This window comes from Drosophila yakuba, chromosome 3L (genome assembly GCF_016746365.2).
Source record: "Drosophila yakuba strain Tai18E2 chromosome 3L, Prin_Dyak_Tai18E2_2.1, whole genome shotgun sequence".
NCBI classification, from domain to species: Eukaryota; Metazoa; Arthropoda; class Insecta; order Diptera; family Drosophilidae; genus Drosophila; species Drosophila yakuba.
Genome location: NC_052529.2, coordinates 20,333,049 through 20,347,794, shown reverse-complemented (window position 1 = coordinate 20,347,794; position 14,746 = coordinate 20,333,049). Strand labels below are relative to the sequence as shown.

Below are 14,746 nucleotides of genomic sequence, written 5' to 3'. Positions count from 1 at the left end.
ACTTTTAAGCGAGGCAAAACTAAAGCTTTTGCCAGTATACATATGTGGTTCTTTCATATTTATTCGGGGATTCTACGAATTCACAACTTAAATTAAAATCCGTATAACAAATAATGTTACCTAAATGTCTGCAACTGGGTTTGTGTAACTAAGGTTTAAACTAAATATGTACAATTAGTAAGTATAGTGATGATAATGCATTCCCTACCACATTCGGTAGCAAAACACAATTTGATTGTTTGCGGGAATTTAAGGTAAATAATCTTCTTAAGAAATGCTACAAAATCAATCTTATTTTGAAATTTAGCAAAAAGAATATTTTACCAATTTCAACGCAACAGAAATATTGTGTTTCTATTTAATAGGGACAGTACTACTTGTTTTTTTAGTACTTTTAATTCCATACATATATGTATGATATAATGCGCGGCTATAGCTATTTGTATAGCTATTTACATGGCATGCACTTGCATAGTCCGAGAATAGACTTTATCTTAAACTAAAGGCCTACACAGTACAATATGTGTCTTGCACTAAAACTAAGCTTTTGCGTGTCTTCTGGTATATAATAAAATAACAACTCATTGAGTTTATTGCAGCAATACGTGGGGCTTGGCGTTTCATGTCCTAATGTCCAGCACTTGGATACGCAATTAGCAGACTTTCCTGACAATGGCTCCTAGTAAGAATGGCTTTACTGCATGACCTCCCGGAAGCGCTTCTGCCTCTCCAGACTCTCCACCTCAGCCCAGCAGTTGCGCATGTTGCGGAACAGCTGAAAATAATTTATATAAGTACATCAGAAGCAAATGTAGGTAATCTCGAGTTATACTTCGTCGATCCAGTTGTGTTCGGCCAGCAGATCATTCAATATCTCTGTTGATGTCTTTCCTGGGAACTGTTGCTGCTGCTCGGTTACTCGCTGCGAACAGTTGATGAACAGATTAAACTTTTCGTGTGCAATCTTGTGAAAGAGATCTGCACGAGCGGCACAGATGCGGCATAAGACAATGTCCTGCAGGAGCAAAATAGCGTTCATGTTATAAATGTTAAATAGACTTATAATATAACTATTTTCTCAGCATTACCTTTTCATACGCGATACGCGGATCAACGGGAATAGTCTGCATGGTGTTTGGATTATACGGCTCTCCGAAGAGAAGGAAACGCACAGCGATGCCTGGCTGGTGGCAACCGGCGCAATTCTTCTGGGTAAGATTGTTTTGCTCCCATTCGGAGAACACATGGCACTTGGGCCAAGTCTCAATGGAGGAGATTGTACTCCTTGTCCAAGGAGTGATGGCCAGCAGCTTTCGCTTGCAATTTTCCATGATATTGTCTACCACACGAACACTGCCCAAAAAGTAGTCGTCTATGGATAATGCATTGATAATAAGTGCGTAATAATTAATAAGCAGTTCTCGTTCTATATAGCTTACCCTTTTCCCGGGTTATTTCTGAGAAGAAGCTTGGATCCAGGGCCTGAGAGATCATAGTCTGAATATATATCTCAAAATTATCCCTATAGGACAGATAGTCTTCCATGATCTTCTCAATAAACTGCTCGGTATCGTCGGCCAGCAGCTCTGATCGCATGAACTCGACAATTGTCTCGGTGTGTGAATGCAGTTGAATGCGCACCGGTGCTTTGAGGTAGAGTTTCTTTGTTTCGAGATTCCAAGAGGCGTACTGAAATCAAAAAATATATATTAATTTACAAAATATATACTCATGGTGGAGACCCATTACACCCACCTTTGACATGTTACGATAGAAGGTCTTTCCGTTTTGGCGGAAAGGCTCGTACTTTTGCAAAATGCACTTTGAGTCCACCTGCCAAATGGTGGGCCAATCGTTCACGAGATCCGATCGCAAAACTATAAAGTCGCCCGTCTAAAATTTTACAAAAATAAGAGTGTTAGGCTTCATCGTAAAAAAGTGTATGTATATCAACCTACTTTAAAGTTCTCCGAGTTAGCAGCTGCGCCCGATGATGCGCTGGCATATCCCACATCAGCCACTCCGGACATATTCTGTTGTGAGTTATAGCTTGATTCGCCACCCGCCATTTGTTGCACCTGTTGCTGCTGCTGCTGCTGGTGGTGCTGCTGGTTGACCTGCATCTGCTGCAGTTGCTGGTGATGTTGCTGCTGCTGTTGTTGTGGTTGTTGCAGGTCTGAGGAATGGTCATAGGTGTTCTTGCGAGGAGTGCCCTTCGACCGGCGAGCCAACTTTCGTTTCCCGTAGCCCTTTCCATCATCGCTCTGCGTGTGAGGAGTGATAAGCAGGTTGTGAGACAGAGGTTTTCGAGACCGGAGGCGAAACACTTACGTCTTCCTCCTGCGGAGTCCATACAGGATCCGTGTCCGAGTCGGTGAACTCATCCGGCTCGCCAACTACTCCACCATCGCCGGCGACAGAACTGGAATTCATGAGCATGGCATGCATGCTGCTCTGCTTGGCCTTGCGGGAGCATTGCTCCCGTCGCGGCGGCACACTCAAGGGGTCTGTGGAGAGCACAAAAGTGGGTTAGCAACATTGAACTGGACGTGGGGAATCCCCGGGTGGCACGAACGGAACGGGACGAGATCCACAACGACAACATCAACTACAACAAACTAACAAACACACCAGCAACACCATCTCCCACGGCCATGGAACACCAGCACCAGCACCTGGATCGGAATCGCCACCGGATTCTGATCCGTCTTACAAGTACAAATAATAAAAATACACGGTTTATTTGGGTTTTTGAAAATTAATAATATTTGTTCTTCTCGATTTCATCTCAAAAATACTTTATACTTTTGTTCATGGGATTCTCCTTTTGTTTTTTCTTTTTTTGTTTGCTCTTTTAACAATTTAAAAGATAGCGGTTTCCTTGTTTTTTTTTTTGATGTCATTATGGTTGTTTTTTACATATACACACCGTCCAAGGGTCTAGTGGTCGGTTGTCTGTCTGGCTGTCTGTCCGTGTGGTGTGGGTGGTGGTGGTGCTGCGTGGGTGAGTGGTGCGGCTGCTTCTGGCAGCCGCTAGTGCTGCCAAGGCCACAGCAGGTTTATAAAATGATGAGGATTCGGCGCTGGTGCTGGCGTCGGCGTTGTTGAATTCGAATTCGCTGTTGCATTCGCGCTGGCTGGCGTGTGGTGGTGATTGTTGTTGTTGTTGTAGTTGTTGCATGGCGTGGAAGTAGCGATAGTGGAGTGCTTATTGGTACTATGCTGTTGGTCAAGTAACATACCTTGACCCGTTCCAGCTGTCAGTTGGGCGCAATGCTGCTGCACAAAATGCTGTCCGCTCATCGATTGCTGCTGCTGCTGTTGCGCCTGCTGTTGCTGCTGGGCGTATGGCCGGAAGGAGGTTTGATCCCCGGGCTGCTGGATCACCGACGACGAAGGTGCCGACTCCGCCGCGGCTGCAGCAGCCACCATTTGGGCGTGCGGACGCTTCTTGGGGAGTATTTGCGTCTGCGAGAGTATTTTGATGCGATGCCCATCATCGCCGACGAGTCCTGCTAGTCCATCTACTGCCTGGACGGCATCCCCCGCTGACTGTGTGGCCTGTGAGGTTGTGGGCTCATCACCGCTTCCAGAACCTTTGCCTTTCCGCTTGTACGGAGCTCGTGGGTAATTTAACTTCCGCGATGGTTTCACGACAGGCGGCGGATCGTCGTCCCGCTCGCCCTGCAGAAACTTCAGATAGCTGTCCATAAACTGAGTCTTCTTCTCCCCAATAAGCGTGCCCACGCTTACAGGCTTCGGAGCAACCGGGCTGTACGCCGTGGATGCACTGACTCCGGTGCTTGAAGGCGTCGCTGGCGTCACCGCTGAATGACCATGCCCATTGTTGGAGGCATGCGAGTTGGGTGGGCAGTTCGTTGGCTCCGGGGAAGGAGTTTTGTTCGGATTACGTATGCCGAAGTTTGTGTTATTCGTGGAGGAGTTGGTGCCGCGACCGTTGCTGGACAGGGAGTTGGCATAGCCCTGCTTCGGTGTGGCTGTGGCATCAGCCAAAAAGTCCAGTTCCTCTTCGATGTTAGGCACGATGACCTTGTTGCTGGCCGCTGCTGCTGCCGCCGCCGCTGCAGCTGCGTTCGCCTCCTCCTCTTGCTGTTGAGTGGCCTCGCTCTTCTCCTGGCGTTGCTGCTGCGCCTGCTGCTGCTGTTGTTGTGTATAGGCTTGCTGGTGTTGTTGCTGTGTATAGGCCGCCTGCTGTTGCTGCTGCTGCTGTTGTTGTTGTTGCTGCTGCTGCTGTTGCTGTTGCTGCATGCAGGCAGTGTACTGGGAGGCAATGGGCTGGGGGAAGGCTGGATAGTATTGCGCCAACTGGGTCAAGTGTGACTGGGCCTGCGAGGACTGCAGGTGTGCAGGCTGTGGCAAGTGTTGCTGCTGTTGTTGCTGCGCTTGCTGCTGCTGGTGTTGCTGCTGTTGGCTCTGCTGAGGATATGTGGGTATGTTGATTGTGGCCGCTGGCGAAACGGACGCCGCATTGTTTTCCGTCTTTAGCGGAGTATTCCACTTGCTATTGAAGTCGTAGTACGTGTTCTGTTGCTGCTGTTGCTGATTGTGCTGCTGCTGTTGTTGCTGTTGCTGCTGCAACTGATGATGCTGCGGTTCCTGGGGACTGCGCACATTGCCGTAGTCGCTGCTACTGGGGATGAGCGTTTTCTTCGGTTGGCGCTTGCGTGGAGTCTTCGCTGGTTTTGGCGGCGGCTTCACCTCCTCCTGTAAGCAAGTGTGGAAAGAATGAAGATTAGAACAGTCCGCATCAACAAAGGTTATAAGCAAACAGCGCACTATCGATAGCTTGGACATTGGGACATTAGAAACAGTTGGTAAACGTGTACACTGGCTGGTAAAAAGAACAGGTTGCTCCCAGAGCATTTTATGTGGTCTTTACAACTGGGCTGCAAACGCGGTTGGTGCTTGGGTTTACCCCCATTAAGATTGGATCATACCATTACAACATAACGTCACAGTTTCAAAGTGGCCACAGGACTTTAAATTAGAGAATTAGTTAGCAGTATTTGAAGCAGTTTTTGTTAGATGGAACAGAACAATTTCAAATTAAGCATATAACAAAAGGCCAAAGAAATAGCTTCCACCATAATACAAGAAATAATTAAAGGCATGCATATTTTTAAAAAAACATAAGCTACAGAGCAAGGTTTTAACAAACAATCAATTCTATAATTCCCAGTTAGTACTCTACAATAATACTAAGTATACTACATTTTCTTGATTAAGATAAATATTTGGAATTCTGTATTTAAATGTGCCTTTTATTTAAGCTATTTAGCTGTAATGTAACGTTTTGTTAATTAAAATTTATTTCTCGCCAATGATGTACATTAAAACATACTATTTAACCAATCAGAGAGAGAAAAAGCGTACACAGGCGTAGACAGTGAACTGAATAAGAGATCTTCCAAACTAGTCTATCTAAGTTGGTAAAGGCTTAAAAGAAATAGTATTGAAAGCAATTAAACCCAAATAAAGGCAGAACACAAACAAATTAAACAAATAGAAACGGAAATAAAAAAAATGACATACAAACCTTTGGCACTACTTGAATCTGTGACGCTAAGTTGCCCGCCGACGGCGACATGATCATGTTGGCTACCACGTGTTGGCGCCGACCGGAGGACTGGGATTGGTTCTGATTGTGCTCCTGCAGCTGCAGTTGCTCCCCATCGACCACGCCCGCGGGATAGAAGGTTTGCTTGATCTCCAGCCCGGGCGGCAAGTTGAACACTAGATTTTCGCCACCACCGCCAGCGTCCACTGAGGATGCCTCACTGGCATATTCAAGCTGTCGCTGTTCCTGTTTTACTTGCAGCTGCAGCACGTTCTTAATGTCCTCCTGCCCCGCTCCATCGTCCTCCAGCTTCGTCCAGCAAAGGTTCTGCTGCTGTTGCTGTTGCTGCAGGGTGCTTTGTATCACAGATGAGTAGGCCACCGTGGTGGGTGTAGCAGTAGCAGACGATCCAGCGCCTGCTTCTTGCCGCCTCTGCACAGGGGACGCCGTCTTGTAGACGATCACCTGGGCCTGCGGTGTGCTGACCACGTCCACCGCATGTAAATTCGTGATGGGCGATCCATCTGCGGAGCTTAGCGCCGGACTGGCATATTGCGCCGGATAGGATCCCGCCGGAACTGGCACTGCCAGCGGCACCGGACTGGCATCCTGTTGGTCTACTATCGTTGCCCGATACGGCTGACCATCCTTCCGCGTCACCTTGACCTTCCGGCCATCAATGGTGTAATAGGTGTCCGGTTCTGTGTCTGCCTCGGCGATCTCCTGTTGCAGTTGCTGCTGGAGCTGCTGCTGTTGCTGCTGCGCCGCTGCCTGTTGTTGTTGCTGCTGTTGCAGTTGGATCAGGTAAATCGGGTCGTTGTAGGCTTTTAATTGCTTTTCCTGCTTAATCTGCTACAGCGCACCGTACATAGATTGAATCGGAATCGGAAAGTGTTTGGTTTTGGGATTGATTCGACATAGAGAGGCTAGGCTTAGTCTATGCTTTGATGGGTTGATTGGGAGGGATGTTATGTTAGTATGCGATAAATGCGATAGAGCCTGCGGGGTTTTAATAAGTATGTGCGCTTCCCCAGAAGCTGTTTTACTGATAGTAGAGTGATCTGAAAGCCGAACGTAAAACAAACGAATCCTACTCACCACTTTTTCAGCCACCAGATTGAGCTGTTGCTGTTGCGCCTGCTGCTGTTGCTGTTGGGCCTGTTGCTGCTGCTGCTGCGCCTGTTGCTGTTGCTGCTGCGCCTGCTGCTGTTGCATAGCCAGAAAGGTGTTCGATATCATGTTCGGCGTGTTCCAGGTCAACGACGTTGAGGTCAGAGCCACCGTTGTGGGCGATGGTGAGGCTCCACTCGACGAGGAGTTCTCCCCGTAGTAGTTCGAGGCCACATTGTTGACCACAGCAGCCGCTGCCGCCGACACGGCCGCCTGGTTCTGGAACGAACTGAGCTGCTTGTCCAGCGAACTTGGCAGCTGCAGCTGGCGGTGCGGCGTGCTCACCGCCGACGAGGCATAGTGGGCGGGCTTCGGCTGGACACTGGCCGCCGCCGCATGATGGTAGATCTGCTGGAATACTGGGTTGTAGCTGCCAATTGGTGATGGAGGCACAAAGCTGCCACCACTGGCGGCCGCCGCATTGAAGCTGGCGATGCTGGCGGCCGTAATGGTGGCCAGGTGTGGATGCTGGAAGTCCTCTGCTGTTCCGCCGGAGCTTCCGGCACTGGCGGGCACAATGCGGTTGTAGGCGTATGACCAGGGACTGGAGTTCGGATCCATGGTTGGCTTGGGCTCTTTTACTGCTGATGGCTGGTAACTGAAATAAATAGTGATCCGTTAATATATTTGGAACATTTGGCTAGCTTATATTAAAGGATACATTTCCAATGGTTTTATAAAAGTTATACAAATTTAGCGGTAGCTTAAATTAGCTCTCGCTAAAATGTGAAAAAATGGCGCGAATCTTTAATTAATGTTATTTATTGATTGATTTTTGTTATTATAAAATGAAACATTTTTTTGAGTTTATAAAAAAAAATGTTTTGTTTATCTTTAATTTTAAATCAATAAACAAATAATAAAACAAAATGTCGTTATTTTGCGACTAAAAACAAGCACTCCTGATTTCGGGGTGCTTGTTCCCTAACTTTTCTGCACTCAAGGGCTCCCCCTATTTTTTTCATATCTTCATTTTTTTTGTATCCCTTTTGGCCACGATGCGCTTGGTTCCCCCTTCAAAAAATTTGGCGTCTGTATTTTTTGCCCTGGCGCTCGGCCGCAAAAAGACCGCATTTTTGGAGTTTCGGCGACAATGGGTTAATTTGAGTGCTCACTTATGACATTACAATGGCGAGGCCTTCACATTGGCAGGGATTTATGCTGTTTTTGGTAATGTTTTTCTGGCTGGGAATAGGATTTTTTCCCGTATTTTCCGCTTGTACATATATGTATCCATGCACACACACACACGCACACATACTCACACACACGGGCGTACATGCGTGCGTGTTGGAAGATAGTCACTAACTTTTAGTCGTTATAGAATCGGAACTGTCGGTCTGCTCGGGCCCAGCATTATCTTCACATCGAATCGGACAGCACAACAACGCTCCAATATGCACGAGCGGATTTTATGTTTAATTAACAGCGAAACGTTCTTTTTTTTTAGATTCGGTGCATAACTTTTTTGTGGATGAAACAATCTCCAAAATGGCCGCTCTGCTGCCAGTGAAAAACGAACCACTGGCTCAGGTGAATAATGCCACGGTGAACTTGTTCATCGGTTCACTAGTTCGCGCGCCGAATGTTTATTGTTTGTTTTGCCGTCGTTCCCGCATTTCGTATTTGTCAATTTCCCCAAAAAGTATTGTGGGTTTTGTGTTATTTGTCGCACAGGTTAGTTATATACATAATGAATTCCCGTCGAGTAAACCATTTATAAATTGAAATTCGACCAGCAATTTTATTCACATGTGCTACTCTATAGCAAGTGTTGTATAATACAGTTTTATCGGGTCTACAGTCATTAAATCGCTGTTCACCATTTAATAGTTAATTTTGTTGTTTATTTACATTTTATGAGCATTTATTAAGGCACATTTGATTAGATATAAACAAGTTAATCGCTACTCCGCTAAAGGTTGTGTTTACTCCTCTCGCGCGTTTTCTAACACTGATGAAGTGGAACTAGTTGATTTACGAAACCATAGATAAACAACAAAATCTGACCAATTAAAAAAATAAGTTTGTTTAACATAGATATTATGCTAAAACTAAGTTTTGTTAATTATATTTATGGGCATAAATTATATATAAGCGAATCAAACCACCCCCATTTATACAGTTTCCAACACTACTTGACCAGAAGCACTAGACCAGAACCCCAGTGGAAAATGCTGCTGAAGTAATTTGATAGATCAATTAACAAAAAATTTAATGTTGTTACTCTGGGTTTTTTATGTTAAATTAAAATAATCTTTAAACTAATTAATGTAAAATATAGCTAATTCTGTAACTCGTCATCCGTGATGTTAAAAAATGTTTTAAATGGGTCTGATAAGTTAATTAGTAACAATGATATTTTCTTCTTTAAATATATTTAAATTTTATACATTTAAACGATTCATTCATTCATTGTAGAGATGATATACGAAGTATATTCTTTGTATAAACTCTGAATGAAACCCAGTACTGTTTAAAATCCAACAGAATATAATGGTTAATCAATTTTACCATAACAAAATAAAGGATGTGAATATATCCTTAAAATTAAATTTAAAACCATCGCTCTGCGATATGTGGTGCATTATCTAACACTGTTCAGCTGGAACCAGTTCGATAACCTGCTGTTTTATTGTTGGTTCACGTACTAATGACAGTCATTTTACGTATTCATTGCTAAAAGAAAACTGAAAAAATAAATTTTCCCGAATTTCCGGTTAGTCATCCGCCCACAGCGATCTTCATTTAGTCCTAACAGAATCAAGGGAGAGGTGCGTATTTCCCAGTTGCCGATGAATCGTGGAGAAAACCGCCAGCAGCTGGCTGCTCCTCTGCGTACGTGTAAATCTGGGTGAGACGCCCACTAAATAGCAATCACAACATTTACAGAGAGCACATAGCCATGGACTTTGGAGACGATTTTGCTGCCAAGGAGGAGGTGGATCCGGCGGCCGAGTTCCTGGCGCGCGAACAGTCCGCTCTCGGGGACTTAGAGGCGGAGATAACTGGGGGATCTGCATCAGCTCCTCCGGCTGCATCCACAGACGAAGGCCTGGGTGAGCTCCTCGGAGGCACTGCCTCCGAAGGCGATTTGCTCTCTGCTGGCGGCACTGGTGGTTTGGAATCCTCCACAGGCAGTTTCGAGGTCATTGGTGGCGAGTCCAATGAACCCGTGGGCATATCCGGTCCACCTCCCTCGCGGGAAGAGCCCGAAAAGATACGCAAATGGCGCGAAGAGCAAAAGCAACGATTGGAGGAAAAGGACATCGAGGAGGAGCGCAAAAAGGAGGAACTCCGGCAGCAGTCCAAAAAGGAGCTGGACGATTGGTTGCGTCAAATTGGCGAGTCCATATCGAAGACCAAGCTGGCGTCCCGGAATGCCGAGAAACAAGCCGCCACACTGGAGAACGGCACAATCGAGCCTGGCACCGAATGGGAGCGCATAGCCAAGCTCTGCGACTTCAATCCCAAGGTGAATAAGGCGGGCAAGGACGTCTCCCGCATGCGATCCATCTACCTGCACCTCAAGCAGAATCCCATCCAGGTGCAGAAGAGCACCTAGGTAGTTTTAATTACGCACTCGCCTAACCACATTAAGTTGAATATGAAAATTATTATTGAAAGTATTCGCTGTATATTCCAATTTATGATACATAAAATATTATTATTGCTGCTATAACATAGCTGCGATCATCGTTTTGTCTAATGAATGCAATAAAGAATGTGCACACAGTTGTCCTGCTTTCCTTGACTATCATATACCCTTCACACAGAATAAGAAATACAAAGAAAATCGACATGAAAAAGTTAGGAAAAAGAACAAATAAAAAATAAAACTGAGGATATGACAACTAAGAGTTTCTTTCGTTTTATAATTCAATCAGGGTTGCACATCAAGGGACTTTAATAATATTTATATATATTATTTACATACATACATAACATTTATAACATTCTCCAACCCATTATCAAACCAGTTCGTACAATGCATTTATTATCCTTATCTACAGTTAAGCACAATACATACAACTTATTTTCATCATATATTTGTGTTGGAAATATCAATGGGAATTATGTATGTGTATGATTTTTGCATTCATTAAAAAAATTATTAAAATAAAGTGAAATTAAACCGAGAAAAGTATTGGTCATTGCAGAGCTGGGTCAATCTATGCATTATATTAATGAAATGCGAACTACGCATAAATAAACTAATTATAATAATTAAATGTAAATATAAAAAAAAAAATTATTTATTTTTTTTCTTAAAAATGCTTTCTACTAGTTTTCCAGAAATGGCTCAAGATCTGAAATCCCAGATGATAGAGTCACCCGAGAACCACAAGAGAAAGGACTATCTGCATTGGGATGACTATTTTATGGCCACCTCCCTGCTATCCGCTAAACGCAGCAAAGATCCCGTCACCCAAGTGGGCGCCTGCATCGTAGACTCACAGAATCGGATAGTGGCCATTGGATACAATGGGTTCCCACGAAACTGCAGTGATGACGTGTTTCCATGGTCAAAGGCTAAGAAAGGCGCGCAGGACTTTGATCCCCTGGAAGACAAGAAGATGTACGTGGTCCACGCGGAGGCCAATGCAATCTTGAACACCAATGGCATGAGTTTAACTGGAACCCGACTGTATACTACACTATTTCCCTGCAATGAATGTGCCAAACTCATCATACAGGTATGCTCTCTATATTGGTATGAAATTAATATTCAAACATATGAAAAGCACAAAAAAAGACTTCTTTGGTTAAAAAAAAATAAAGGGATTTCTTTTCTATTATTTAAATTGAAGATTTGGTGGAAACGAAAGGGTAGACAGAAGGCCTAGCTCGCCTTCTCTCTTCTGACTGAAATCATTTAATATAATGTAAATAAAAAGGAGGAATAATAGTTTAAATGAGTGTGGAAAATGTTTTTTGGTATACCGATACATAGCCAGATTGACTCGGCTATTATTTGTGATCAAGAATATACATATATACTTTATACAATTACATTCATATTCGGCTTACCAATTTGTATTCCAGGTGGGGATTTCTCAGGTGCTTTATTTGTCCGACAAGTATGCGGATAAGCCCACATATCGTGCATCCAAGCGAATGCTGGAAGCAGTGGGCGTGGGGTATAAGCGACACATGCCCCAAGAAAAAAGTATCATCATTGATTTTGACACGTCCCCAGAAGAAGATCCGAACGCGTCTCTGGGCCTTAACGACCTCCATTTGTAATATACTAATACAATGTCAGCTATATTGACAACTTTTAAAGTGTTTTAAGTAAATTTGACGTGATCCGAATAAATATGTAGACAAGTGATGATAAAATTGAATAGTGAGCTAATTAAGTTATACTTGGTTTGACAGTACTAATATAAATCACAAATACAATTTAACTAAAAACAAAAACGTAAACGTAGTTTTTTTTTTATTTGTCATTCTTCGGTGCTTGGGGTTCTGCAAATCAGAAAGAAAATAATCATCATTGATTTTAACCACTCCTATAACGTTTGTTTAAATATGTTCGTAAATCTAGATCTTAAATGCTCATGCCAACCTAATGGGGGAAGCAAAACCATAGTTCTTCGGAAAGGATTACATAAACGGTTCAGACCCTTCTTTTTATTCGTCCGCGCAAGGCCAGTTAAAATGTTAAAATGTTTTTAATTAGTACCCATTAAAGAAGAGTGTTCACTTGCACTAATTGAGTTGGCAAACGGAAGATTGTCAGGTGAGACTCTTGGCATGCACAGGTGTCCACCGGGTACCGACGCGCGATGAAAGTGCTCCACATCGGGAAAGTACATGCTACTTTCTGACAAAAACGAGAATTTAAAACATATTATTCATTCCTAAAAATAAAATTAATTATTATACTGATCGAAAATTGAAAACAGGGTATTTGGTATATGGAAACTAATCTGTACCACTGTATATCACCCTAATTAAAGGACCTTGCAAGTTATATTGTATATTGCTGCGCTACACATTAAATTAATTAAGTTAGCCACTTTTGAACTTTGATGTTGTGTTGGCAAAAAATTCGCATGCAGCCATTTTAAATACCGGGCTGAGCAAAATGTTTATGGGATATTTTTCAATGGCTTGCCAGCACGAAGGAGCTCCCACCTGACCAACCAGCTCATTCAGGTGAGAGTGGCGTGCGGCCAGCCGACCATTAGCACTGGAATATGCAAAACACTGCGCGGAGCCGGATGAGGATAGCAATAAGAACAGCGGCGAGGACACTCGACCTATCGGAAATTCTCGAATGCTCCGTACATGCACTTTTGTCTGCGGATTTCAATAAAAAGCTAGGGTAAAAGCTAGCTTGAAAAGTAATGTGAGTTGCAATCGAACACGAAGAGAAAATAATAAGCTGATGTAAAGGTATTTTGCCAATTTATTTGTTTGCTATACACGAACTAACTTAATTATCCACTAGCTAAAATCCCTTCGGCTTTATAAGTTTTGAAAAAGATGAAGTCTTTGGAACAACACGGACCTGGACGACCATCTAACCCGTAACGGAATCGACGTGTATCGAAGGCATATAGAGTTCCCAGTCCCAGGGGGATTAGTATCTGAATGGCCGTGTATCTTCATCTGGCCCGGCTTGTTTGTATTCATGAAATGCAGACAAAGTTTACCAACTGCAACGGAAACTTGTGTCGCACGCACCTCTGCTAACTGAATTTGAAGTGGGACCGAACATTCCGTAATCACTAATAGCAGGTTACCCACTCTGGGCCCTAATTGGCATTAAAGTTAAAGCTCCGACCGTCGAAAACACCAAAATCGGGTCACCGTGAACAAGAAAGGGCAGTCCTAATTTTCGGGGTTTTGTGAGTTTCAGCTACAAAATCCCCTCGAGGCCGAAGACCCAAAATCACACTGAGTGGCCAACGGAAGGCTTGGCGGCACTTGGACTGACCATACATATATACGATACCCCTAAAGACCATGGAACCGACCAAATAATCAATACACCAGAACGGAACCATAACAAAGCTCTGGGTTATGTGTAAACGATATTAGAACATATCAAGCGAATACCAAGTCACATGGCGTACTTGTTGGCTGTAACCCTTGATTCTTTTATCTTTTTGCAATCAGAGGTCAGAAATTCTCGGCGGAATATTGCGAAAAATCGGAAAACAGGAAATAAAAATATTACGGCTGCTGTTGTTTCCAACAGGTTATTACATATAATTCTTAGGAAGAGTTTATTATGAATCCAGGTTTTTTTAAAAAGTAGACTTTACCTATTTTTTAAAACTTAATCATATTAATATTTTCAATTAGTAAACCTTTTTCCAAACATTTTTTAATGTATTCCTAATACATTTTTGACCATTTAAAAAGTACTATGTTAATACTTTTTGACTAAGCATTCAGTTCAACAAGAAATCTGCAACTAAAGTCCATCAAAGTTAAACATTTTCTGCACTTGCACTTCCTTGTTTGATATTGATTTCTTTATTGCCTTGTTTTGCTAAACATTTTATTGCCATTTCTTATTTGTTTTCCTGAAAGAACTTTTAGAAACTAGGCTACGAAACGCAGCACGAAAAACCCGTCAGGCTTAATAGCTTTTTGTTGATTTCCATATTTAGCATTACTTCTTCTTTCCTAACAATCCAGCACCAGCGGCACGTCTGGTTGAAGTTTTAACTCAAAGATGCATATCATAAATTCGAAATGCAAACACGAGGACGTTATCAAACTTGGTATCTTTGGATTAGCATCGCTGCTATGCTCGCTCTTTGGGCTGCACAGAAAGAAAAAATATAAATTTATTTCACAAATAACTGTAATTCAAATACTTACAGTTTAGTTTCTCCCACATATGTATGTATCGATGTTAAAAAGATATTTTTTAAGGTTTTTATTTTATGTTTGGTATTGTTACTACATTTGGTTTTATATTCATGGTCCAAGCTGAAAATTCGAAAGAGTAGGCAATTGGTGTTTTTTCCAGTG

The 14,746-nt window shown here is 43.2% G+C and overlaps 3 protein-coding genes across 9 annotated transcripts; 2 read left to right on the top strand and 1 right to left on the bottom strand.

Annotated features, from left to right (window-relative positions):
• Positions 1 to 26: 26 nt before the first annotated feature.
• Positions 27 to 8,692, bottom strand: LOC6534831 (probable serine/threonine-protein kinase yakA). Of its 7 annotated transcripts, none has more exons than XM_015195368.3 (11): positions 8,603 to 8,692; positions 6,677 to 7,346; positions 5,558 to 6,430; positions 3,243 to 4,725; positions 2,332 to 2,507; positions 1,959 to 2,264; positions 1,756 to 1,893; positions 1,440 to 1,689; positions 1,089 to 1,372; positions 833 to 1,015; positions 27 to 775 (listed from the first exon to the last, which is right to left on the bottom strand). In XM_015195368.3, exons 2-11 carry the CDS (start codon positions 7,307 to 7,309, stop codon positions 695 to 697), a joined length of 4,407 nt encoding a protein of 1,468 aa, XP_015050854.2. In that variant the 5' UTR covers positions 7,310 to 7,346; positions 8,603 to 8,692; the 3' UTR covers positions 27 to 694. The 7 variants fall into 7 exon arrangements, with proteins under 7 accessions (XP_015050854.2, XP_015050858.2, XP_015050860.2 ...); XM_015195372.3 differs by lacking the exon at positions 8,603 to 8,692 and adding an exon at positions 8,058 to 8,194; XM_015195374.3 differs by lacking the exon at positions 8,603 to 8,692 and adding an exon at positions 8,014 to 8,152.
• LOC6534829 (probable deoxycytidylate deaminase) lies at positions 8,295 to 12,172 on the top strand. The gene is made up of 3 exons (XM_002095465.3): positions 8,295 to 8,425; positions 11,037 to 11,445; positions 11,795 to 12,172. Exons 1-3 carry the CDS (start codon positions 8,334 to 8,336, stop codon positions 11,993 to 11,995), a joined length of 702 nt encoding a protein of 233 aa, XP_002095501.2. The 5' UTR covers positions 8,295 to 8,333; the 3' UTR covers positions 11,996 to 12,172.
• On the top strand, positions 9,363 to 10,483 carry LOC6534830 (clathrin light chain). Its single transcript, XM_002095466.3, has 2 exons — positions 9,363 to 9,522; positions 9,641 to 10,483. Exon 2 carries the CDS (start codon positions 9,654 to 9,656, stop codon positions 10,311 to 10,313), a length of 660 nt encoding a protein of 219 aa, XP_002095502.1. The 5' UTR covers positions 9,363 to 9,522; positions 9,641 to 9,653; the 3' UTR covers positions 10,314 to 10,483.
• Positions 12,173 to 14,746: the final 2,574 nt, after the last annotated feature.